The sequence below is a fragment of the Biomphalaria glabrata genome, chromosome 1 (assembly GCF_947242115.1).
Source record: "Biomphalaria glabrata chromosome 1, xgBioGlab47.1, whole genome shotgun sequence".
Taxonomy (NCBI): Eukaryota; Metazoa; Mollusca; class Gastropoda; family Planorbidae; genus Biomphalaria; species Biomphalaria glabrata.
The window spans coordinates 49,389,758-49,416,180 of NC_074711.1; the positions used below are offsets into that span (position 1 = coordinate 49,389,758).

The following is a 26,423-nucleotide window of genomic DNA, read 5'->3' on the forward strand; positions in this document are numbered from 1 at the left end:
TGTCCAAACAAGCTACGGAAACTAATGTCAGCTTTTCATGAAAATATGCAGGGCACCATACAGTTTGACAGTTCCGCCTCTAGGCCATTCTCCATCAAGAGTGGAGTAAAACAAGGATGTGTTCTGGCTCCAACACTATTCAGCATATTCTTTTCAGTTGTACTCACCAGCACTTTTAAATCCCTAGAAAATGGAGTATATATCCAAAGTAGATCCGATGAAAAGCTATGTAACCTGGCACGCCTGAAAGACAAAATGAAGAGACGGCTATCTTGATTAGGGAACTGCTGTTCACCGATGATGCGGCACTCATATCTCATTCACAAGAAGGTTTGCAGGGGCTTGTGAATACTCTGGCAGCTGCTAGTCAAGAGTTTAGCCTTACAATAAGCCTCTCCAAGACTGAAATCCCCTACTTGGGAACAAAAATAGCCAGCAACCTAGATTTAGACACTGAGCTGACAAAAAGAATAGGAAAGGCTTCTGCAGCAATGTCAAAACTTTCCAAGCGCGTGTGGGAAAATACCACATTGACTACGGCAACCAAAATCCTAGTATACAATGCCTGCGTTCTGAGCACACTTCTTTATGGCAGTGAGAGCTGGGCAACTAACATGCGTCAAGAACACAGATTAAATAGCTTCCACCTACGCTGCCTGGACGCATAAACTGCATTTCCTGGAGGGACCTGTCTCTAACCAGGACGTTCTGAAACAGGTCAATATGCACAGCATCTATGCTCTTCTTACACAGCGAATACGCTGGCTCGGTCATGTCACTCGCACGCCAGATGGAAGAATCCCTAAAGACATCCTATATGCTAGGATTGCAGAGGGAGTCTGACCCAAGGGCCGTCCAAGACTAACCTACAGAGATGTCTGGAAGTGAGACATGAGAACCACGGGCATCAACCAAAGTATGTGGAGGAGATAGCCCAAGATTAACCTACAGAGATGTCTGCAAGTGAGACATGAGAACCACGGGCATCGACCAATGTATGTGGAGGATATAGCCCAAGACCGGACAGCATGGAGGCTATAGAATTGTATAGAACGACTAGGACTGTTTCATGCAATGAGATTATGTGTGAAATGTTGCTTTAAAGTACTTTATTAATAATATCAATTTCTAGGAATAATATTTCTATTACCCAGTAATCTAAATAATTTAGTGTGAAGTTTGCTTAATTATGACTGTCTAAGTCTGCATACTTTGTAAAACTGCATTGTACTAGTTAAAAAGTTGATACAAAAGATGTTTCATATTGTGTTGTATATAGGGTTGCACCGGATGGTAGCTATGACTCCAGCCAGATATTACTGAAGAATAGTTGGCTGGATAGTAAAAAAGTACACTGTAGTAGCTACCTGTCTAGTGGTGTGGGTCTATCTTCCCACCTTATTTCTTTAGTCAATCACATTGAGTTTATGGATAGACACGTGACCACATTAAGACAACATGCTAATACTGTCTAGAGGCCATATCTTATGAGGAAACAGAGTTTACTAAGAGATAAATATCAATTAGGGGCTGGAATACACGGCATGCCCCTACTGTCGTGCGCATCTGGTAGGGTATTTTCGTTTGAGCACCATAAGGTCTTATTAGTTCTGTTTCTAAGGATGCGCTATATTGGTGTCATTGTTTTTTTGTTGTGCCTTGAGATGAGTCTCTTTGTGTTCTCTTGGGGTGCCTTGAGATTGAGTTATCTGTGTGGTGTTATTCCCCAGTATTGGGGACGCAGGCTTGGGACTCTGCTGGAGTCAAGTCTGAGTTGTAGGCTTTGTAGTTGACTATTGCCCGTGGCGTTGGGTTGGCGTTGTGAAGCCTGATTGACTATGGCACTGAGATTAAGGTGTGCTATAGCCCTTTGAATGTAATCTGTAATTGCCATTGATATTTATTCATAATGTATGCCTCATAATATCATATATATCATTAACTCATTAAACCTTTGTTGTTATATGCAATATTGTTATTCACTAGTATATAGTTGGTTTATTCGTTCCTAGATATGTATTGCATAAATTGATTACTAGACTGTTAGGGGTGCCCAGGCAGACGAGCCAAGGCTAAATTATAACCCCGGCATAAAGCTAATAAACACTGCTCAGGTGGGGAGCCCGGCGGAGTACATCATACCCTAGATGAGCGCGAGGACAAAACCCACCTGACAGAAATGGGGGCTCTGGGAAACAATAGTAAATGTCAACTTTGTGACCTCTGTGTCCTTGATTTGACCGCTAGGGCCAGTATAAAATGCAGATACATAATGGATATGTTTTGTATATTTTAAAGTGATCAGTATGATGTTAAAGCGGTCTGCTGTTGTGCAGCACTAAATAGATTAGACGAGCATTCGTTGTATTTTGCGTAATGGGATTGGTTCACAATATGTATCGAGAAACTTAGAGTGTGTAGTTACTCTTTGAAACTATTGTAACCTGTTCTTTTATTTATTGTCACCAACGCCTGAATCCTCTGACTCTGAGCGGCAACGTGTGAGTGGATCGAGTGCCTGTCGACGGGATCGACCTGAAACTGTGTGTCTTGCTGGCTGGTGTACCGGAACCGTCCTGAAGTTAGAACCGTTGGTCTGCTCCAGTGGCCTTGGTTGTCTGTGGCTTTTCTCTCCTGCGGAGCCTGGAGTGAGGCGATTTTCTTCCGACGCGGGATACTGAGCAGATAAGTCCTTGGCCCTGTTTTTGTCGATGCGCCCGTGATTTCAGTTAGCCCGTTGTAATTAAGAAATAATATATATATTTTTTTCCTTTTTATCTCTATGATCTAACTTTGGTTTTTGTTAGCGATAGTTAGACTGTAAGTATTATTTAATAGTCTGTGTGATGGAGACGAGGTTGACTCTAACCGCCCAGTTCATCAGTGACGGCCGTGCTCTCGGGTATGATGGTGAGAGGTTGGAGAGGTATGTGGCAGAGCAGAAGGTTGAATACGAGAGAGCCAAGAAGGAGGAGTTTGAACGAGAGACGGCTAGGCTTGAGCGAGAGGAGAGATTGAAGAAAGAGGCGAAGGCAGATGAGGCCGCCAGACATGAACGAGAGGAGAGGGCCAGGCGTGAGGAACACGAGAGGTGGAAGGAGAGAGATGCTAGAGAGGAGCTCAAGAGAAAAGATGAACTGGAGTTGGCACGGCTTAAAGAGAAGTCGGCGCCAGAGGCAGGTGCAGTGGTAGGTCAGGCAGTTGAGGTGCGACAAAAGAGTGTCTTGGACAGGCTAGACAAGAACTTCCAAGGCATGAAGGAAGAGGACGATCTTCTGGCGTACCTGACGCACTTCGAGGCCGTAGCAGCAAGGTGTAAGATTGAGAGTGTAATTATTAATCATACTACCTATTAATCGCGTTGGCGGGTTTGTACAGTAGGTACGCCTGGGTACGCGGAGTTGTTTCCTTTTACCAATTTACTATGTCGGAGTTGGTCTGTTAAGGTGCACTGGAATCATGAGTGCGTGGAGGCTTTGAGCAGGGTGCAGGCGTATCTGTGTAGGTACCCCATTCTTCGTTTGCCTGATCCTTCATTGCCATTTTTTCTTCAGACCGATGCTTCGGACAAAGGAATCTCCGGTATACTGAGTCAGTGCGTGAAAGGTGTTCTGCATCCCGTCAAGTATGTGAGTCGCAAATTGTTGCCTCGGGAGCAGAGGTATTCCATCATCGAGAGAGAAGGCTTGGCTATTGTAGTTGCCATTAGAAAACTGGACAGATACCTTAGGGGAACGACGTTTCACCTTCAGACAGACCACAAGGCCTTGGCTTACCTCCGGAGCACGAACTTTACGAACCACCGTGTTACGAGGTGGGCGCTGATGCTCCAGGACTACAATTTCGACGTGTGTCACATAAAAGGAGAGGACAATATACTTGCAGACTTGTGCTCAAGACCGGTGTGATTCGCACAAAAAGACTATTTTATTATAGCTATTGCTTGATATGTATGAATATGTATGTAATATGTACTGCTTGTTTTTATTATGCATTGTAATGTTATAATAGTTTTATGATGGATGTTGTTCTTTGCGACATCATCTATGTGAATAATTCTGTAATTTCAACTTTATGAAGGTTGTATTCTTCGGCTTCAATGTTGGGCAATGTTTCCTAATTCCTTTTGCTGTCTATTTACTTCAGTTTTCAATTTCTTTTTTGAAGACTGGACTTGTTTTCGCAAGATCCAGTTAGAGGGAGAGGGGGGATGTCGTGCGCATCTGGTAGGGTATTTTCGTTTGAGCACCATAAGGTCTTATTAGTTCTGTTTCTAAGGATGCGCTATATTGGTGTCATTGTTTTTTTGTTGTGCCTTGAGATGAGTCTCTTTGTGTTCTCTTGGGGTGCCTTGAGATTGAGTTATCTGTGTGGTGTTATTCCCCAGTATTGGGTAAGTTAGTTTATTTTACTATCTTCTACATGTCGTAGCTTTACAATCGTTTCTTTAATAATCGTGAGAATGGCGGTATCAAAGGAGTGTGTATTTTTCTTATCTAGGGACGCAGGCTTGGGACTCTGCTGGAGTCAACTCTGAGTTGTAGGCTTTGTAGTTGACTATTGCCTGTGGCGTTGGGTTGGCGTTGTGAAGCCTGATTGACTATGGCACTGAGATTAAGGTGTGCTATAGCCCTTTGAATGTAATCTGTAATTGCCATTGATATTTATTCATAATGTATGCCTCATAATATCATATATATCATTAACTCATTAAACCTTTGTTGTTATATGCAATATTGTTATTCACTAGTATATAGTTGGTTTATTCGTTCCTAGATATGTATTGCATAAATTGATTACTAGACTGTTAGGGGTGCCCAGGCAGACGAGCCAAGGCTAAATTATAACCCCGGCATAAAGCTAATAAACACTGCTCAGGTGGGGAGCCCGGCGGAGTACATCATACCCTAGATGAGCGCGAGGACAAAACCCACCTGACACCTACTAGCATGACCTTTTTTTTAAGTCAATCTAAGAGTACCGGTATCTATATATATAATTCTCTTCATGGCTCAAGAGTTTAGACACGCAAGCAAGAAGTAAAGGAAAGATCACTCTTTTATTTCTGTAAGTCGGACGAACTAGAGTTACGCCAGGAAAAATAAAGAGGGGGTGGGGGAGAACAAGTTATCTACTATGTATTCAACTGTCACTAAAAAGCAGGGCCGGTCTTAAACGTGGTCCCTATGCGAAACGGATTTCGCGAGGCCAAGTTTTGGGTAGGGATTTGGATAATAAGTGAAATGTAAGAGTTTGTATTAGAAAATAAATTCGTCTTTGTATTTTATTCCTTCTTTACTAAGTACATAACTGCGGGAGGTTTGGACTAGGGAGTAATTATCTTCAACTCTGAAGGAACACCCGAAACATGTAAAACAAACAAACAAAACAACAAAGGTATTTTTAGTCTTAGGAAATCCTGTTGTTCATTTGTAGGTTGTTTTTTTACTCATTTATATTTTATTTATTAATATTTTTTTACTTTGCCTAACACAGAATAAGTCATTCTATAGAATGTCTAGTTATTCTATAAAATGCCTGGGCAAATTTGGAAATGGAGAATCATTTCGTACTTTGCCCAAAAAATGCCAGGCATTTGTAGAATGCCTGCATTTCTCACTTTGCTGTGACATAAATATATATAGCCCTTAAGCAAATAGGCATAACTAAGAAAATTAATTATTCAAACAAACAACAATGACATAAATAATTGTTTGGTAAAATTGAAATATTCACAGGCTCTATGTTGCTTTTCAGCCCCACCCCCATGAACCATGTTAAAAAAAATCATCCTCATATCACACACACACATTTTTAATTGGCATTCACAAATATTTCTTCTTCTTTTAGCCACTGCTGAGTTGTAAGCTCTTTTACAGACTGTGCCAAGGAAAAATTGTGTGCTGTTCTCTTTAGTTATTTAATTTGAGGTAAAGGAAAGCAGCAGTCTATTTTGTACAATTGAAGTATTTAAGCTTTATACATACTGAATAAATAAAGTTTTTTTTTTAGAAAGCTTATAATTTTTCACAAAACTGTCATGTTGAGACTGCAAATCTATCAAAACTATTTTGTTAGTTAAAGGTAAAGGAGCCTGGGTACAAAATCTCCTGCTTTGGCAGTTTCAGAGATTTTTTTATTTATAGTACCCGGTGACCGAGCCTCGCTCGGATGAATAATTTGTTAAGGAAGGATATAGATATATACACAAAGTCACTTTGGGAATATTTTTGTAATTACTAAAATAGAGGATCGGGGTAAAGACTATCAAATTGAAGAGTTGCTTTTTCGTTCTGTTAGTTCTCAATGTAATTGTACATGGCGATTGATTAGAAAGTCTCTTAAGTCCCCCCCCCCCCCAACAGTGTAGAAAAACACAGCTCAAGTCGTGCCGTTTTACATTGCATCTTTTGCGTAAAACTATTGGGCTATTATTGGCTTGGAAGAAAGACTTTGCAGTGTAACTTCTAAAATGGTTACTTTCTGACATTTAATATTGCAATTAGTATATTCATTATGGCTTATCTTATCTTATCTTAGTACGAAGCATCAAGTGATGTAAAATCTCTACGTCATAGGGTAAAACGTGCACCTTGTAACAAAGTAAGAGCGCATTTTTTTCCTAAGAGACTTAAAAACATCGCGTTAGTATTCTAAAGAAGTGTTATTGTGGGGCATCTCTGTTACGCCGACCACCTTTCAGCTCACTAAAAAAAATTGCCTTTGGCATATGTTCATCCCCCATACGGGATAAGTGACTGCCCAGCGTGAATGTCGGACTATAAGAAGTTCATACCATTTAGTAAGAATATCGCTGTTTGTAGTGCGGTCTTGCCACCATATGTCTATGATAGTGTGAAAATATCTTTGGTGAAGGCGTTCAAGAAGTCTTAGGTACTTTCTATAAAGTACTCATGTCTCAGATCCACAAGGAAGGGTTGAGAGAACCACTGCTTGGTAGACACTGATTTTTGTAGACAGGCGGAGCGATTTATTTCGCCACACTCTCGCTTGGAAGCGTCCAAAAGCATGAGATGTGAAATCATCTTAACAGCAATTTTAAATATTTCTTTACCTTTGCTAAAATAGATGTAGAATAAAATAATGTACATAAATCCACGCCAATATTAACAGCTTTAAATCTACATATTTTCAAAAGTACCAATGGCTGCACAATATATTGTTATAACTGAAGGGAGGCAAACTCAAGGAGACATAAATGTTTTGAGCACAGCATCTTACATCAGCTCTCACTTGGGCGGAAATTGTTCTCTCTCTCATGTCAACATCCGACTTAGTCTTGTGACTAATAATGCGAACCTTCTGCACTATCTTGGATGGCGGTGTGCATGGCAGGGTTATAACATTGCCCCCTTCTTAGCACTTTTGGTCCCAAAAAGAAACAGTGCAGTAGAGGTTTGACAGTTCAGGTGGAGGTCGATTGGTGGGAGTCACAGGCGGCATGGTTAGGGCCACGAAGCCATCCGCACACTTTTCTTCGGCCGCCGCTTTCTCTTTCTCCAGTTGACCAGGTTGTTGTTGAGACGATGACCTGGCTTTTCAACACACAAGGAGATAGTGTCAAGCACTGTTTTCTTCAACACAGCCGTGGCTCGAACATGGTGCTTCAGCAGACCCTCTCGACAGACGCCTCTCAAGAAAGTTTCAGTTTCACATGCAGCCAAGTTGCAAACAAGTTCAATGTGCTGCAGTTACCCGCAGCTAATAGTCTCACGTCCATGAGATAGGTCTCTTCAAGTTCAAGTTGAAGATGTCTTCCTCTTGCCAGCTCAGATTTAGCCTGGGTTGATTGACATTCGTCTATGCCAATGTCGATGATGATGGCAGTACACATACTTTGTTGGTGGTTTTCTTGGCATCTAAATTCTCTGTGTGATGCGCCACACGTACAGTTCATGCTTAACTTCTGGATGCGATTCTCGAGCTTCGAATTTACCTCGTGAGCACCGGCAGATATGCAGAGGTCCTTAAGGTTTACAGCAACAGGCTTAGAACCAGCGTTGTCTTCATCTGTCCAGTTCATTGAGATACAGGTATCAGGTACAACAGGAACAAACGCTTCAGGCACATAACAAACTTCAGTTTCTTCATTAGTCTCTTTCCGTTTGATTCTGTACATCCCGTTGAGATCGTCACAGCAATCGTTGTCACGTTTCTCATCTTGAAAGTCACAACCACAAGACTTGCCCACAACACAGACGGTGATCCAATCCCCAGCGTCTCCGTCACCACTGTTTGTGCAGCCACAGTCTTGACCACGCAACTGCTTTACCAACGAGTCTACAGGCAACTGCTGCTTTAACAACGAGTCTACTCCTTCTTTCATTTGAGACACCATTTTATCTACCTTGTTCCCCATACTGTTAATTTGTTCACACATTGCATCAATGCCTTCATGTATCTTGCCAATAAGCTTCGTCTTAATCAATTAGGGCTTGCCGGAGACAAGCTGTAAGCGCCTCCTTGCTACCACCAAGCTTCAGGCTTCTGTAACGAAGTTCCTGCCTTAACTCTTTAACTAAAAGCTGGTCTAGTTGTTTCAACGATGCCATTGTGATCGAATCCTACTTCTTCTCGTTGAGTCGCCTATGATCCCACTTCTGACACCAATGTTATAACTGAATTGAGGCAAACTCAACGAGACATAGATGTTTATTTACAGGACATCACAAATACATGTAGAACAACATGTCTTGAGCACAGTATCTTTACATCAGCTCTCACTTGGGTGGAAATCGTTCTCTCTCTCATGTCAACATCCGACTTAGTCTTGTCACTAATAGTGCGAACCTTCTGCACTATCTTGGATGGCGGTGTGCATGGCAGGGTTAAAACAAAATCATAATATTTGGTACATCATTTGTGGGTCGGGTCATATGGTAATGCCAGGACCAACTTGACACCCAGTCCACCCCTGTTCTAGGGCATAGGCCCAGGCTACTACACTACTTCACTGCAATGTCTTCAGGTCAAATCTATTCCAGTGGCATAGCTAGGGGGGGAGTCCAAATTTGAATCCCCCACCCCCCGGGCCCACACTTGAGAGAGGCTCCCAAACGAGTGTCAGAATATTTTTACATTAAATATTAAAATATATTGAAATACGCCATTATTTCATGTCAAATGTCAAAATCCAGGGGCCTCCAAAGAAGTCAAGCCTCCCTGAGCTACACCACTGCGGCACTGATCTATTCATATCATACTATTCTAGATCTAGATCTAAACAACATCATGATCATCATGAATGTTATGATTGTGTACATAGTCTAGATCTAGATCTAATAATCAATAGAATCTAATTAGAACCAATAAATCTAGATTTTAGGAAACTAGATTCTAGATCTACGTCTTGTAATTCTAAATGACTAGAATATAGATTTACAAGTTCAAACAATTATACTATAAGATAATATATATGGCTCCTTTTGTCTCGAAAGGCAATGGATGCACCCAAGTGAGTCACTGGTTTTGGCTTAATCTTGAGACGGGGCAGAATCTGGTGTGGCTAATCAAGCCAATTCTAGAACGGCAGACTTTGCCACAATTCGTACATGTGTATGCCTCTGATTTAGGGCTAGCAGACAGGGCAGCTTTCTTTTTTTCCCTCTTGATTAAAGCCGCTTCAATTCTTTTGTTCTCAGCAAGGGTTGTCCCAGCACGCACAGTCTGTCTCCATGCACTCCGGTCTTTGGCTATGTTTTCCCACATACTTTCACTGATGCCTGAGGCTCTCATGTCTCGCTTGCAGACATCTCTATATGTTAGTCTTGGGCGGCCCTTGGGTCTGAATCTTTCCACAAGCTCAGCATATAAGATATCTTTTGGGATTCTACCATCTGGCATGTGGGTGACATGTCCGAGCCAGCATAATCTTCTTTGTGTCAGGAGAGCATACATGCTGTTCATATTGGCCAATCTCAAAACTTCCTGATTGGAGACATGGTCCCTCCAAGAGATGCCCATTATGTGTCTCAGGCAGCGCAAGTGGAAACTATTCAATCTGTGCTCTTGGTACATGTATGTTGACCAGCTTTCACTGCCATAAAGGAGAGTGCTCACAACACAGGCGTTGTAGACTAGGATTTTGGTCGCTGTGGTCAATTTACCATTTTCCCAGACGCGCTTGGAGAGTTTTGCCAATGCTGTGGTAGCTTTTCCTATCCTTTTTGTCAGCTCGATGTCTAAGTCTAGGTTACTGACAATTGTCACTATAATATAATAATATAGAAACCTGGTATCTAGTTACGTAAACTAATTAATAATATCATTATTATTAATGAAAGTTAAATTACAACAAACTAGATCTACATTTAATAATAAAAAAAATTAAATGCATATTAAAATTAGTTTAGCTAACCTGACTTCCATTAGAGTACAAATGCTTGAAGCACAGTGCAGATAAAGTTGAGCCGTCTATATATAAAGACATACTCACATAGATCTAGATAATCTAGAATTATTAATTATTATTTAGAATCTAATTATCTATAAATCTAGAATCTAGTCTAGAATAAGAACTTAGTCTTAGTCTGACTAGACTACACAAGTCCAAGTCAACGGTAGATCTAGCCTTCTAGGTCTATCTATATAAACTATATTACCATTATTAGTATTATATATAGATTAGATGTCTAGATCTAATAAATATCTAGAGTCGAGTAGATCTACTTGTAACTTTAGTCTAGTTACATACGGTTAACGTAGATTCGTAGATTAAAATTATTCTAAAATGTAGACTATTCTAGACATTCGAATGATATTATCATTAAATTATTATGATTCTAGTGACATTCTAGTCATAGCATGATACTTGATTTGGGTAATTTCCGCTTTTGATGATGAATAGGGAACTGGTGGATAGATGTAAATCTTGAGCTAGCTAGAGCTATGTATAAGTATAGATCTAGACTAGATCTATAATCTAAATCTAGATTCTATAATAATGACTAGATCTATGTTTAGTTACAAATGAAACATATTTATCTCCCTTGGCTATATTGACCTTTTATATACTTTTTTTGGAGTGAGAGGTTTCTTTTCAGATCAAAGACCTATATAGATCTAGATGTAATATATATATATATATATATATATATATATATATATATATATATATATATATATATATATATATATATATATATATATATATATATATATATATATATATATATATAATATATATATATATATATATATATTAGGGGTGCATCGGATAGTACTTTTTGATATCCGGCCCCTATGACCGGATAGTAAAATTTGATATTCGGCCTTGACTGGAGCCGGATACCTAAGTGTCTTGTTAATAGCTTGTGTTGCTGAACATTTTACGAAACTGTTAAATAACATACCTATATTGGTTGGTTTTTTTTTTTTTTTCCTTTTATATACCTTATAGTTTTAAACTCTGTTACTGATTGATTTATTCAAGCTTAACAGTATTTCTAAAAATGTGTATAGCATGAGTATGTCTGTGTGTATGTACGAAGCCACCAACTGTAAAGGATGTGTGTAGGAAGGTCAATGTAAATAATGTTAGTATATATTTAACTAGTTACTAATGTAAATCTCATAAGTAAAGTGCAATTTGCCTTGTATAGTGGTCGGATGTATGTGTTCATGAATTTCAGACCAACAACCTGGTCAGATATACCTAGTGAGCCTACACATGTAGTCCTAGTGTAGTGTGTATAGTTGTTTGTGTTAACCATCAAGCATTGTTTTTTCCTTGAGCATACGCACGCAATAGAGTTGGGTGTCAGTCAAAAAAGATAACACATTGGCATGGTCAGTCAAGCATATAGATAAATTATATCCGTCCACTAGTTAGAGGTCAAGGGTTGTTGGGGTTTTTTTTTACGCTCCAGCATATTGTTTCTTTGTTTGCTAGATCTAACTGTGGTACTATTATTCAATTTATTTTATGCGATTTTAAAATTTACTGTAAGGTTTTCCGTTATTTATTAAGTCAAAAGAATTAAACAATGAAATTAGCTTTCTTTCTATAGATTTTAATACAAGGCAAAAAAAATACACACACGCAAACATGCACATCTTTGTTTTATTTTATTGTGCAAAGAACGTACATAAGAAATATTAAATGCAAAGATCGTATGTTAGAAACATCTTCCTTAATTATTACTTATTAATTATTTTATTCGTGGTTTCAGTAACTGTTACAAAAGGGAACGAAAGTAAGCCTATGGATGTCAGGTGTGTAAAAGTCGTCCTAGCCTATTACACAGTGGCTAAGTACGCATCTTAAGTAATAAAAAAAAATAGTAATAACAAGGAGTTAATTGACTGTCACAAATTATTACGAATATTATTATCAAATCAAGACACATTTTTGCAGGAATAATATTCAAGTTAACACGTTAGAAAAATTATTTAACCGTAATATTTATTGACAGTGTAATATCCTTTGTTAGCACGTTGTGTTTTTTCATTCTGGCTTAAAAATGGTCAATGTCTATCAATAAATTGGGTGTCATGGACCAAAGAAATAAAATAAAGAGTAGGGGGTGTTTAACTCTCCATTTAAAGATAGCCCTGGTCGTGTCTTCTACAAAATAATTAGTTACTGGCTTACTGGGCTATATAATCTCGCGGTAGCTAAAGGTCACTCGTTTAGGTGCATGTGATCTTTAGTCCAGCTTACTAATTGAGATTTATGTTCAAGTAACTCGGCACACCTGAATAGGTGTGGCCTCTAGCCCAAACACGTAATTAAGATTTTTCTCCAAATAAGCAAACTCTTTGTCCGGATACCCGTGTAGATGTTTGGCTTGAAGTCCAGTCCACCCCCCCCCCCCCAATTAAGATTAACTACTAAGTAAACAAACATAGTTCCCCGTGTGACCTCTAGAGAGTGCTTACGTCCATCGTATCTGACTTGTGGTCACCTGTCAATCAATGAACTCAATGTGATGGACTAAACAAATAAAAGGGGGAGGGAGTTGTTCATCTGGAAATATACCTGGTTACCTTAGAGGTGTGGCTATAGTAGTCCAGCCCCCGTAATAAAGATTAACTACTAAATAAACAAACTCAGTTCCCTCGAAAGGTGTGACCTCTAGAGAGTGTCAATACGCTGACATTAAACCTACGTCCATCGTATTTAACTTGTGGTCACCTACCTATAAAAAAAACCTCAATGTGATGGACTAAACAAATAAAAAGGGGGTGGGAGTTGTTCATCTCTACCTCTGGAGATATACCCGCACAGCTAGACAGACGTCTGGTCAGCATGACGTAGTCAAGGAATGTAGCATTTTAACATTTTAACTTACCTACTCAAAGGTCAAGACAAATTGAAAAAAGTGTCAGCCATTGCTGCTCTGTATGTAAAGCGCATTTATGATGTAATGTTTCATTTCTATTTATATTAAGTTATTAACACGCCTTGTCTTTATTTTGTTTTAATATAAACATTAATACATTCTACAACAGACATTAATGGAACGAGGTCCACTTTATGCATATTAAATAGGTGTATTTTTTACTATCCGGTTTACTATCCGGTAGTGATATCCGACCGGAGCCGAATAGCACCGGATAGTAAAAAATGCCGGATATTCGGCAGAAGCCGGAGCCGGAGCGACTATCCGGTGCACCCCTAATATATATATATATAATATATATATATATATATATATATATATATATATATATATATATATATATAGGTTTGTGTTACTGATGGGTTAGCGCCGCTAGGGTTACCATGAACCTAAACGCCTTTGAGAAGTTAAAAAGAATTATAAACACTACAAAGAAGAAGAAAAAAAGATTGTAAATTTCAAAACGCTTACAATTTCAAGAAAAAGATTTTAAATTTCATAACAGGCTTACAATTTCAATATAAATGAATTTATATTTTGTGTGCTGTCGTACAAATTGTTTGCTCTAAGTATGATAAATATATTTCTATTTAAGGATTATCATTATTACTATTAGCCTTTTATTATTGTTATTATTATTATTATGTTAGAAACGAACGAGTAGGGCCTATTCATCTCTGGCGCAGCCAGGGTCGAGTTTCGTTAAACGGAAACAAAATTCATCGTACTCCCTTTATCAGTTTCCATTGAGGAATTTTCTGGTGATGTAGTGGCAGGTCTGCGGCAGTTCCGCCCTCTGGCAACGGGAATCTTCCTAGGGCTGGTAAGGGCCTTGAAGTATTGTTATTGTTATTATTATTGTTGTTGTTATTTTTATTATTTAATCAAAAGCTATTGAAACGACTTAACTAAGTACATTTTATAAGACAAAGCAGCTTAGCAGAATCCCACCATTCGCGCAAAAATATGCATGAAATGACATTCTCTTCGATTGCAATTGATAAGAAGAAAAAGTCTTTAGGATCTAATACATTTTTTTCTTTCAAGCCTCAGTGCTTATAGGCCTACATGTCATGTCAAAGTATTGCTCCAGTTAAGAACTATAGTATTACTAGATGCTCTAGTTGAGAAGTATAACTCATTGGCTTAGCCAGGAGTGGGGTCGGGGATCAATTCCCCCACCTAACCCCCAAATGAAATAGTCCCCCTTCCGCAAGAGGGAGGTGGATATTTATTAACTTTTTTTTGGTTAATTTTTTTTTTTTTTGGAGGGAAATGTTAAAGTTAAACCATCACTTGGCCAAACGTTGTCGCTCAATTACTTAGAAAATGAGTTTTGAGTTTAACCCTCTCCCCCCCCCTCCCCTTTTTATTTAATTAAAAAAAAACTGATGGATAACTAGTCACCGAATTCCATAATAGTAGCCAAGGGAGTCTAGATGTTAAAAATCTCATTCAAATAAATAAATCCCACGATCGTATCCAGGAGAGGTTTTGATGTTAAAACACCCCTTCCAATAAAAAGAAAAGCAAAGCTACAGCCCGTAAATTCCATGAACGTAGCCTAAAGGGCTAACCTCTCTCCGTCAATAAAAGCTAATGCAAAACTATATATATATATAGTTACCAATTTCTACCAGTCACTGGGCGCCATTAAATAAAAGTGCATTGAATAGCAGATTTCATATTTGATTTACAATTTTTTTTATAGAAGAGTAACAGGATAATTCACTGTAGACACTTGAGAATATGCATTTTTTGGTTAGTTTTTAAAAACGGAAATAATGCTTGGCGCTGGGGCTCCACCTCGGACCCCACTGGGTGAACTTGCAGCGCTCCCACAGACCTCCTACCTGGCAGGGTATGGGCGTCTACTGTTGTTCCGCTAACACCATAAATAACCCATTCGAGGGTAAAAAAAAACGTAGGAAAGAATGAAGGGACTGAATTTAATGAAGATTAATTGCGTACACAAAAAGAAAAACAAAAACAAATTCAGCCCCCCCCCCCCCTGAAAAAAATCCTGGCTACGCACATGGTATAACTATAGATGCTTCAGTTAAGATGTGAACTATTAATAGATGATCTAGTTCAATGAAGTATAATTCCAGTTAAGAAGCAGACAGTGAAAGTCATGGGAAAGGACGGGCCTGTCATTGAAAGAAATTCTATTCAAGGCAAAAGACAGAGAGGAATGAAGAAAGACGGTTGGCAGATTATGTGGTGCCCCAAACGGTTTAGCAGACAAATAGGTGAACTATTACTATATGCTCTAGTTAAGAAAAGTAAAGTATTACTAGATACTCCAGTTAAGAAGTAAAGTTTTACTCTATACTCCAGTTAAGTAGTATAACTAGATGACCCAGTTAAGACATTGTCATTGAAGATGGTTCAGTTGACAAGTGAAGTATTACTAGATGACCCAGTTAAGACATTGACATTGAAGATGGTCCAGTTGACAAGTGAAGTATTACTAGATGACCCAGTTAAGAAGTATTACAAGATGACCCAGTTAAAAAGTATTACTAGATGACCCAGTAAAGAAGTATTACAAGATGACCCAGTTAAGAAGTATTACTAGATGACCCAGTAAAAAAGTATAACTAGATGACCCAGTTAAGACACGAAGTATTACTAGATGACCCAGTTAAGAAGTATTGCAAGATGACCTAGTTAAGAAGTATTGCAAGATGGCACAGTTAAGAAGTATTATTAGATGCTCCAGTAAAGATACGAAGTATTACTAGATGCTGCATTTAAGAAGTAAAGCATTACTAGATGTTCATGTTTGAAGTAAAGCATTACTAGATGTTCATGTCTGAAGTAAAGCATCACTAGATGTTCATGTTTGAAGTAAAGCATTACTAGATGTTCATGTTTGAAGTAAAGCATTACTAGATGTTTATGTTTGAAGTAAAGCATTACTAGATGTTCATGTTTGAAGTAAAGCATTACTAGATGTTCATGTTTGAAGTAAAGCATTACTAGATGTTCATGTTTGAAGTAAAGCATTACTAGATGTTCATGTTTGAAGTAAAGCATTACTAGATGTTCATAGTAACGAACTTTAGGTTTAGGTTTTGGACAAAAAAATAAAGTGGTTGATGTTTGCAAAGCAAATTAAACAAAAATCCTTTTTACAAATATGAATACTTTTATATACATCTAGATCTACAGGTAATTCCAAAAGAATTCGCCAAAATCACCAGGCATTTAATCATTTTGAAAGAATTGTAATGGACTGAATTGTTGAACTGGATGTCAATTTCAATTTGTCTGTAGGAAAATGGCGACACCTCAGCAGAAAGATTGGTAGAAGAGGTGCTCTCTGCGCTTGGCCTGCTACCTCCCCAAACTGAGTTAGGGTCTGTTGAAGACAAAGTTTTTTTTCACCGTTGCCAAGAAATATCAATTCCATGAAATAATCAATGACATGAAAGATGGAAGCATCAACACAGTGGTGGTAGTCATTCATATCGACTTGATGTTGTCCGTGTTGCTGGTGGTAGTCATTCATATCGACTTGATGTTGTTCGTGTTGTCTGTGGTAGTCATTCATATCGACTTGATGTTGTCCGTGTTGCTGGTGGTAGTCATTCATATCGACTTGATGTTGTCCGTGTTGCTGGTGGTAGTCATTCATATCGACTTGATGTTGTCCGTGTTGCCGGTGGTAGTCATTCATATCGACTTGATGTTGTCCGTGTTGCCGGTGGTAGTCATTCATATCGACTTGATGTTGTCCGTGTTGCATGTGGTGGTCATTCATATCGGCTTGATGTCCGTGTTGCCTGTGGTGGTCATTCATATCGGCTTGATGTTGTCCATGTTGCCTGTGGTGGTCATTCATATCGACTTGATGTTGTCCGTGTTGCTGGTGGTAGTCATTCATATCGACTTGATGTTGTCCGTGTTGCCTGTGGTAGTCATTCATATCGACTTGATGTTGTCCGTGTTGCCTGTGGTAGTCATTCATATCGACTTGATGTTGTCCGTGTTGCTGGTGGTAGTCATTCATATCGACTTGATGTTGTCCGTGTTGCTGGTGGTAGTCATTCATATCGACTTGATGTTGTCAGTGTTGCCGGTGGTAGTCATTCATATCGACTTGATGTTGTCCGTGTTGCCGGTGGTAGTCATTCATATCGACTTGATGTTGTCCGTGTTGCCTGTGGTGGTCATTCATATCGGCTTGATGTCCGTGTTGCCTGTGGTGGTCATTCATATCGGCTTGATGTCCGTGTTGCCAGTGGTGGTCATTCATATCGGATTGATGTCTGTGGTGGTCATTCATATCGGATTGATGTTGTCCGTGTTGCCTGTCATTCATATCGGCTTGATGTTCTGTTGCCTGCGGTGGTCATTCATATCGGATCGATGTTGTCCGTGTTGCCGGTCATTCATATCTGCTTGATGTTGTCCGTGTTGCCTGTGGTGGTCATTCATATCGGATTGATGTTGTCCGTGTTGCCGGTGGTGGTCGCATTGAACACTTATGAAGCATGAAATAAAAAAATTGAAGTTATATACAACACTCGTCTCCAGCTAGGTATCAAATGTTATTTTAAATTTATTTTTGAAATATAATAAGGCTAGTCTTCGAGTGTCAAAAGATTAATGGTTATAGTTTTAATCACCCTGTATATAGATCTATAAAGTAATAATAACAACAATAATTGTAATAACCGATACTAATATTTATAGGTCTGCGGTTATTAAAAGGAGTATAAGGTATTGTTACGATCTCTCCTAATCAGGACTTCTGTAAACACTGCTAAACACACAACAACACATCAACCTGACAACAAGAGCTCCAAATAATCTGGTACTTTAACAATGGTCAAATAGATAACAGCCAATACTAGACAATTGGCACACATCAACAACTAAAAATGCTACACTGTACATCACCGTACTAAAATCTACTGTCTCTATCTCTTCCTGGACTCGTACATTCACTTCAAGACTCCACCAGGACCGACTTCATGGCAGACTAACAGTCCCGGTCCTTAACTGCACTGCCTTACACACAGTGTCTCTGGTCCACGCAGGCTTATCATAACCCGGGTTCTATTCACGTGCAAAGTTCATGCCAGTACTGTCCCTTGCCCTTCGATATAGCACGCTAAACTGTATTACTGGCCTGTGTAACATATGTCAGCTGATCACACACAGTTAACCCTATTGCGTCGCGAATAGGGTTACAACAGTATCTTGCGTTCGGAGGTTACGGCACCTTTCTGCTTCATCTCGTTTAGACACACTGTTGAGAGAAAATATAAAGGGGCGAGAGAATAAGAATGCTTTGAAATTGACTTTTGTTTATCTGGCATAGTTGGTACATCTTTTGATCTCTACAGTTGGTACACCTTTTGATCTCTACAGTTGGTACACCTTTTGATCTCTACAGTTGGTACACCTTTTGATCTCTACAGTTGGTACATCTTTTGATCTCTACAGTTGGTACACCTTTTGATCTCTACAGTTGGTACATCTTTTGATCTCTACAGTTGGTACATCTTTTGATCTCTACAGTTGGTACACCTTTTGATCTCTACCTTTTTATATCTCTACAATAGCCATTAATACAAACCTAAGGTTTTTTGTTTCCTATCATCTCAGATTTCTCCACACCTTTTACGTTGTTTTTTTTTTTTTAGTCATTTCGTTATTTCTATCAAGTCCAAAATAAAACATTTGTCGTCTGGTCCGAAGATTTAAAAAAAAGTGAACATTTGTCGTCTGGTCCGAAGATAAAAAAAAAAAGTGAACATTTGTCGTCTGGTCCAAAGATTTTTAAAAAAGTGAACATTTGTCGTCTGGTCCGAAGATAAAAAAAAAAAGTGAACATTTGTCGTCTGGTCCAAAGATTTTAAAAAAAGTGAACATTTGTCGTCTGGTCCAAAGATTTTTAAAAAAGTGAACATTTGTCGTCTGGTCCAAAGATTTTTAAAAAAGTGAACATTTGTCGTCTGGTCCGAAGATTTTTTTAAAAAAAAGTGAACATTTGTCCTCTGGTCCAAAGATTAAAAAAAAAGTGAACATTTGTCCTCTGGTCCAAAGATTAAAAAAAAGTGAAAATTTGTCGTCTTGTCCGAAGATAAAAAAAAGTGAAGTAGTTCCATCCAGGGGGTTACTACGACCTACTTATTTTGCCACACTTACCAGTACATTGAAAAAGTCATTAACTGACTGGGGACGAGATTTGAAATTCTCTGTGCATGTTTTAATATAGCCATTCAAAAGTGGGTAGACAGTTTAAGACTAAAGTAGCAATTCCTGAACAATGAACCCAAAGGCGCTTACTATTCCTTTCAACATGTCACCCTAATTAGACTCTATACAAATGACTTTCTATTTCAGATCATAAAGAAATCAAAGCATTTACAAGAGAACACTGAAAAACATTACACACACACACAAACAATTTAAGACTGTGATAATTCTAGTCCATTTAATCCGATCTAAAATGTAAAAGAAGGTTTCTATACTTTGTCTTCATACATGTCAGAATAATTTTTCATTGTATTTATATGTTCAAGTTTCTTTAAAAACTCTATACACCACTGGTAAAATCCTATCACCTATTTACACCAAAAGAGAGGGCTATGTAACAGAAGGCATCTAAAGTAGCATGCATGCATGAAGAGTTCAGACAAAACATTTTGCATCATTATAAATCAATAAATGAATGACATTGAAAACAATATAAAAAGAACAAATCTTGATAGAATCCAATGTAAACTTGTAGAGACCAACTTTAAAACTAAAGTACACCTCCACAGTAAGTAAATTGATGAGAAAATGAGACTCAATGTCAGTCCTGTATAGAGTGCAAACATGAACTAGTAAAAGGTTATATCTAGACATTTAAAAAAATTAAATTAGTAAAATTTTAAACAATGCTATAAAAATTATCCTTTAAATTGAAGCATATATTCTTGAAGTGAAATCATATTTTGTGTAGGTTTCATAAAATTTTGTTTCCTACTCAAGTGAGACACTAGTTAAAATAGCAACAAACATTCTGACCAACACACAACAAAGTTCTGCCCTTCAATCTAAGAGATAAAGAAATGTGTTGAAACTAAATAGAGCTGAAAAGTGGAAAAAAACAAACAACAACAATCAATAAATATGAAATTCATGATATTTAGAATCAAATGTCAAAGAGAAGCAAATATTGCTCTAAAGTGAATTAATTCATTATTATATCCTTAGTACAGAATAATTCATCTGAATTTTGATATTGCAAAAAGTAGCAGCCAACTCACACAGTGTACACTCAACATTCATAGATGTAAACATGAGTCAAGCCTAAACATTGTGAAGTAGTGCATGAGACGGATTGATTTTTGTTTAAACTAAGTTGTAAGCTTGAAACAAATGTTACTAAGGGAACCAGTGGGTTCAGCAAAACACAATGAAGAAATGCACAGACAAATAAAAATATATCTACTTTTATTTGATACATACAGATATGATATGTATTGATGGCTATTTTCGTTCGGTCAATATTATGATGGATTTGAACTAATACTTGAACAAATCAGGTTTTGGTCTGAACAAAAAAAAACAAAAAATATGGGCGCTATGTCAAATTTAAAACTATGACATGAGATGTGAGATTGGCGCTGAAGTCTTCTACATAGCACACTAATGCTCATAACGTAATACAAAATAAGATCTAATTCAATTTTGTTTGTCAGAAAATTGGTTTCATAATTTCTTTAAATAATTTGTTCAGCTTTAGAGTCTCAACATGTTTTGTTTCAAGAAAAAACATTTTGTACAAGAATTAAATAATAGTTGTAAAAACATGGTGGCTAGCATCATTGGAAGGTATAAGATCTGTGTATTAGCTATCACAAAAATTTTGCAAAAAAAAAAAAAAAAAAAAAAAATAGTTTTAATGAAAGATCTAGAGATAACACTCTCCTATATTGAAATCAATTTATGGCTCAATGCATTATTTAAAAAAAAAAAAAAGAGGGGGGGGGGGGTTGAATTAACAGAAATATTTAATGTTTCTAAATTTGATTTGACTTCACTATAAAATCAGCGAATTGAAGAGAACCAATTCAGAAGATACAGATAATATCATTCATATCAATCTTATTCTAAGCATTCTCTACCCAAACATTGTAATGACATATATTTAGAAAGGATTGAAACCAAACTGTTTGAATGGATAAGAGCCTCATACTAATATGCATAAAGAAAAAACTTTAAACCTCACATAACATAAGAACATACTATTTATTAATCTGATTTTTGTTTCATTTAAACAAAATAAAAACTTCAAACATCAATTTCAAAAGGTTTTCTCAATATGAAGACAATTATGTATCTGCAGTCATGCACAAAAAAATGCTTGCAGCAAATGAATCTATTTGGAAACTAAGTTTTAATTTCCATCATGTCAATGTTCTGTTCACTTTCCTCAATGAATCCATTTGGAAGCTAAGTTTTAATTTCAATCATGTCAATGTTCTGTTCACTTTCCTCAATGAATCCATTTGGAAGCTAAGTTTTAATTTCAATCATGTCAATGTTCTGTTCACTTTCCTCAATGAATCCATTTGGAAGCTAAGTTTTAATTTCAATCATGTCAATGTTCTGTTCACTTTCCTCAGACTTACTACAAAATATTACAAACAGAATAAAGCAAAAACTTCTGTTAAAAAAAATAATTTATACAGCAATTTACTCAAAATAAGAATATCCTTTTATTCATTGAATCTCAATGGTCAAATAGTTTGTTCTAACTCAAAGGAAGAGAATGATAAATTATGAAAGACCTTTTCCCAAGCATGAGAACATCCAAGTGAGAATACAAACTGTCCATGCTCAACTAGCAGTACCAATGTGAAGATTCAAACTTCATTACTAGGCTCAACATTGTCATTACATGGGAACTCACTCAACACAGCTGATCCTAATCACAATGAAGATAAATGTCTGGTCCTTCTCTTGGAACAAGTAGCTCTTTTTATCACAAATAGAAACAAACTGTATCTCAAAAGAAATGATGTATAATCTTTAATACCTGATCTTATAATGCACAGTCAGACTACACAGAAAGCTGGGTAGAAAATACTTTTTAAAAACAATTTTTTGTCTAATTATATTTGTAGGTTTTACAAAAAACTTTGCAACACATGGAGAGAATATCTTTTAAAGCACCTTGACCCTATTTTGTAAGAAATGATACATTGCAAAACTGTTTGATGCCAGCAAAATACTTCAAAGCATACATAAATCTAGCTAAATTCTAAATTATCAAATTTGGTTTTCATAGCAAAATGTTCTAGTTTAAGAAAAATGTAATGAAGCAAAAATTGTTTTTAAATGATAAATAAAAAAATCAGTTAATTATAGGAAATTAGCTTGTATAGTTTAAATTTCCTGACATTATTGAGAAAATATTTTGGAAAAAAAAATAAAAAAAAGATAATTACAAAAGTATAATGTAACAAAAAAAAAATGAAATGCATTGTGGAGTGGAAAGGTATGAAAATGCCAGGAGAGACAAACTTTGATCCTATTTTAATACTTATTTTTAATGTGTCAACATTTTTGTCCTCAAAACTTCAACAGTCAGTTTCCTCTTTATGTCACAAGCTTATTAGATTAACACTATAAGTTGAGATATTTCTTTTATTCTAGTCAAAAACTTCTTTTGTCATAAGGTGGTAGCTACAGAAAAAAAGTTAAAACTAATGATTTAATATAGTCGATTTGCATTAACAAAAATCTTAAAAATAGAGTAAAAAATTGTTTGATATTAGTGCATGCATGAATATGTTAATACAAACATGAGTTGAAGATATCCTTGGCAGTAAAAAAAAGTTTGGTATTGATCTGCAAAATTTGAGTAGGATGCAGAATATAACAGTGACTAAGTTTGAGAATGATGACTATAACAGAATAGAAAAGACATTGTCATGACTAAGTTTGAGAAAGATGACTATAACAGAGTAGAAAAGACATGGTCATGACTAAGTTTGAGAAAGATGACTATAACAGAGTAGAAAAGACATGGTCATGACAAAAGAAACAAAAATAAGTGAAAGGATAAAGTACAGGCACACCTAAATTGCACTATTTTAGAAGACTGAGGAATAAATTGTTAACCTGATACTAATACGCAAAGCAAATTAGAAATTTAATGCAATGTCAGGGCAGAAACAACTTCCTATTCTAATATTTACCAATTAGGCAATGAAGCATTATAAAAAATTTTTTTATTCTTTAGCTACTTCCATTATAATGGCACTAACAAAAATGTTAACCTATTAATGCTTTTATATTTCAAACATAAGAAAGGGATGGCAGAATTAATGAAACAAAATATGACCCCCAAAAAAATTTATAGAATGCTTGTTTGCCTTTAAGTTGAATCAAAAAGCCACTGATAAATGCCCAAATAACACTGGACTGAAAGATGCAGGAAAGTAATAAGAACTTAAAAGAATGACTAAAGATCTTTGAGAGAGGCAGATTGATACACAGGAACTAAAGATCTGTGAGAGAGGCAGATTGATACACAGGAACTAAAGATCTGTGAGAGAGGCAGATTGATAGAGGAATTAAAGATCATTGAGAGAGGCAGATTGATACAGAGGAACTAAAAATCTTTTAGAAAGGCAGATTGATACAGAGGAACTAAAAATCTTTGAGAAAGGCAGATTGATACAGAGGAACTAAAAATCTTTGAGAGCGGCAGATTGATACACAGGAACTAAAAATCTTTGAGAAAGGCAGATTGATACAGAGGAACTAAAAATCTTTGAGAAAGGCAGATTGATACAGAGGAACTAAAAATCTTTGAGAAAGGCAGATTGATACAGAGGAACTAAATATCTTTGAGAGAGGCAGATTGATACAGAGGAACTAAATATCTTTGAGAGAGGCAGATTGATACAGAGCCACTATAAGGAAACAAATTGTACAAAAACATTTTTCCCTCTGACAATTTTAATTAAAAAAAAAAAAAATTGAAACCCTTTATTGACACCCAAGAACATTCTAATTCTGGTATCTCTTTATTTCATTTATAAAAACATGGATCAACTTTTGGCCACTCAGACATTTTCATTTCCCTTTCCAATTTTGTTTTGTTACTACTTTGAAGATTTTTCCCTGAAGTAACAGTTGTGTGGAGTAAAAAAAATATTTAAATTGTCTTTTCCATGAGTTGATACAATATGGTATAATTGAAAGGTCCTAATTATCAATGTAATAGAGCATCTGGAACAGGTTCAAAATACATTTTGTCCATTATTTCATCTCTGGCCAAATCTTTAAAGTGATGATTTTTTTTTCTGTACAAGCTCATTAATAATTTTAGTATTCAAAAAACTTTGTCAAATTCAAAATGTAGACAATTATGATCTATCATGCCTTAATTATTTTATAATTTCTTTAAAAAAAAATGAATTTTAAATATGAAACACAGTCAAACCTCACAGTGTCAGCATGAACTATAATTATAGTTTGCACTACAAGTGTATTTCTTGAGTTTATAGTTCTCCATAATAAGAGTTGAAAAGAATGTTTCACACAAAATATCCTTACACAATTTCACTGGAATCTTTGTCTACATTATTGTATCAAGACTCATGTATATTTTCATTTCGCTTTCTTTTTTTAATCTGTTTTATCATGTTTAAGCAATTTGACTCCTAGTAACCTTTTCTGAACTCTTCCTTTATGTTACATTCTACTTGGCCAAATAATTTCAGTGTGTTCAATTCATTTCAGCTAAAGTAACTTGACAGTTCCTGCCTAACTACTGAACTCATTTGTTTGTTCTTTTGTTTACCCAGCAAAGCATTTGCTCAACAAATCCTGAGCACTGAACATTTAGCATTTGTAAACATTTGTAATTTTACAGTCAAGCTGAAGTTACTCTTTTAAAGTCTACACAAAATTTGGCAAAGGTCAAATAAAATAATCCTATATAATATAATAAAACAAATGTACTAGTTAAAATATCTTCAAACATTGTAGACTTAGTTTTTATTAATTATCTATAGTAATTACTGAAGAAATTTGGAACTTCACCATTCATTTCCAATGGACTATCAGACAGCATTCCTCCTGTTCTTACAAACAGCACAACTTTGAAATGTTGGTTTTCTTGACTTATTAAGATTACTAGGAAAAAGACATGGGGGCTCAACATTTTCATCTTGCATAAAAAATGAAAAAAAAAAATGTCAATGCTGACATTCCATGAGAGCACCTCCTCTCTTATGCAACTAACTCAAAGCAGTGAGAAATAGCAAGTCAGTAATGCACTACTGATCAATGCTACAACTACTTGTATGTCAGGACCCTGCTAGTATGATTTGCTCATTGTTGCTCATCTTGCTAACTCTGTCATTTGATGGGATTTAAAATACTTTTCTCAGTCATTTTCAAACTTTACAGTCATTTCTAAACTGAGGTTTGACAGTATTTAAAATACTTTTCTAACGTAAGATTTTTTTTGTGACTATGAATTGTGGCATGTAACATAATAAAATATTATTTGTAAATTTTGACATTCAAATTTTTTTCAAGCGTTGATTTAAAAAAAATATTGTATAATCCCAATATACATAGTTTAAATGTCAATAGATGACAGCATTAATATGAAATAAATAGTTGGATGAATGAACACTTACAATGGAGCTTATGAATTCAATACAATGTAATGTACACTTGAATAGACTAACTAGAGATACCACAGACAACTCAATTTTATCATACAGACATTAGAATCAATTCGTTTTGGAATTAACTGACTTGACAGTTTTCAGTTCATCTTCTTCTTTGTGACTTTCTTCTAAGAGTCTGTTGGCTACAGCAGCAACAAGTGCAGCTCCTTTCCCACTGCCATCATGTGACAACATCAGTTTGAACTGTACATGGAAACAGAAATAATGCTTATCTTGCAATACCATGTCCACATTTAAAAAAAAATCATACTGGAACTGTCAATAAAAACATTTATGAACAAAAAAAAAAAAAAAGAAGTAAATAGCCAGATCCACCAAAAGCTTGTATTTA

General features: G+C 36.4%; 2 protein-coding genes across 9 annotated transcripts in view; both read right to left on the minus strand.

Moving 5' to 3' along the window:
* LOC106059346 (sex-determining region Y protein-like) overlaps positions 1-19,171 on the minus strand; it is a 30,856-nt gene extending 11,685 nt beyond the window's left edge. Inside the window, exons 1-2 of one of the 7 annotated variants that reach the window (XM_056041067.1) lie at positions 10,623-10,981; positions 10,379-10,462 (exon numbers count right to left, since the gene is read on the minus strand). In XM_056041067.1, coding sequence (XP_055897042.1) covers positions 10,379-10,462; positions 10,623-10,625 — 87 coding nt within the window. In that variant the 5' untranslated portion in view covers positions 10,626-10,981. Of the gene's footprint in view, positions 1-6,796; positions 7,081-10,378; positions 10,982-16,359; positions 17,857-18,280 lie in introns of those variants that run through there. The other 6 variants (XM_056041089.1, XM_056041073.1, XM_056041083.1 and 3 more) reach the window with 6 other exon arrangements.
* Positions 19,172-19,804: 633 nt separating this feature from the next.
* The window catches only part of LOC106070880 (hexokinase-2-like), a 32,691-nt gene continuing 26,072 nt past the window's right edge, over positions 19,805-26,423 (minus strand). For both annotated transcript variants that reach the window (XM_013230860.2, XM_013230859.2), the window contains exon 11: positions 19,805-26,275. In XM_013230860.2, the coding sequence (XP_013086314.2) occupies positions 26,135-26,275 (141 nt within the window). In that variant the 3' untranslated portion in view covers positions 19,805-26,134. The remainder of the gene's footprint in view (positions 26,276-26,423) is intronic.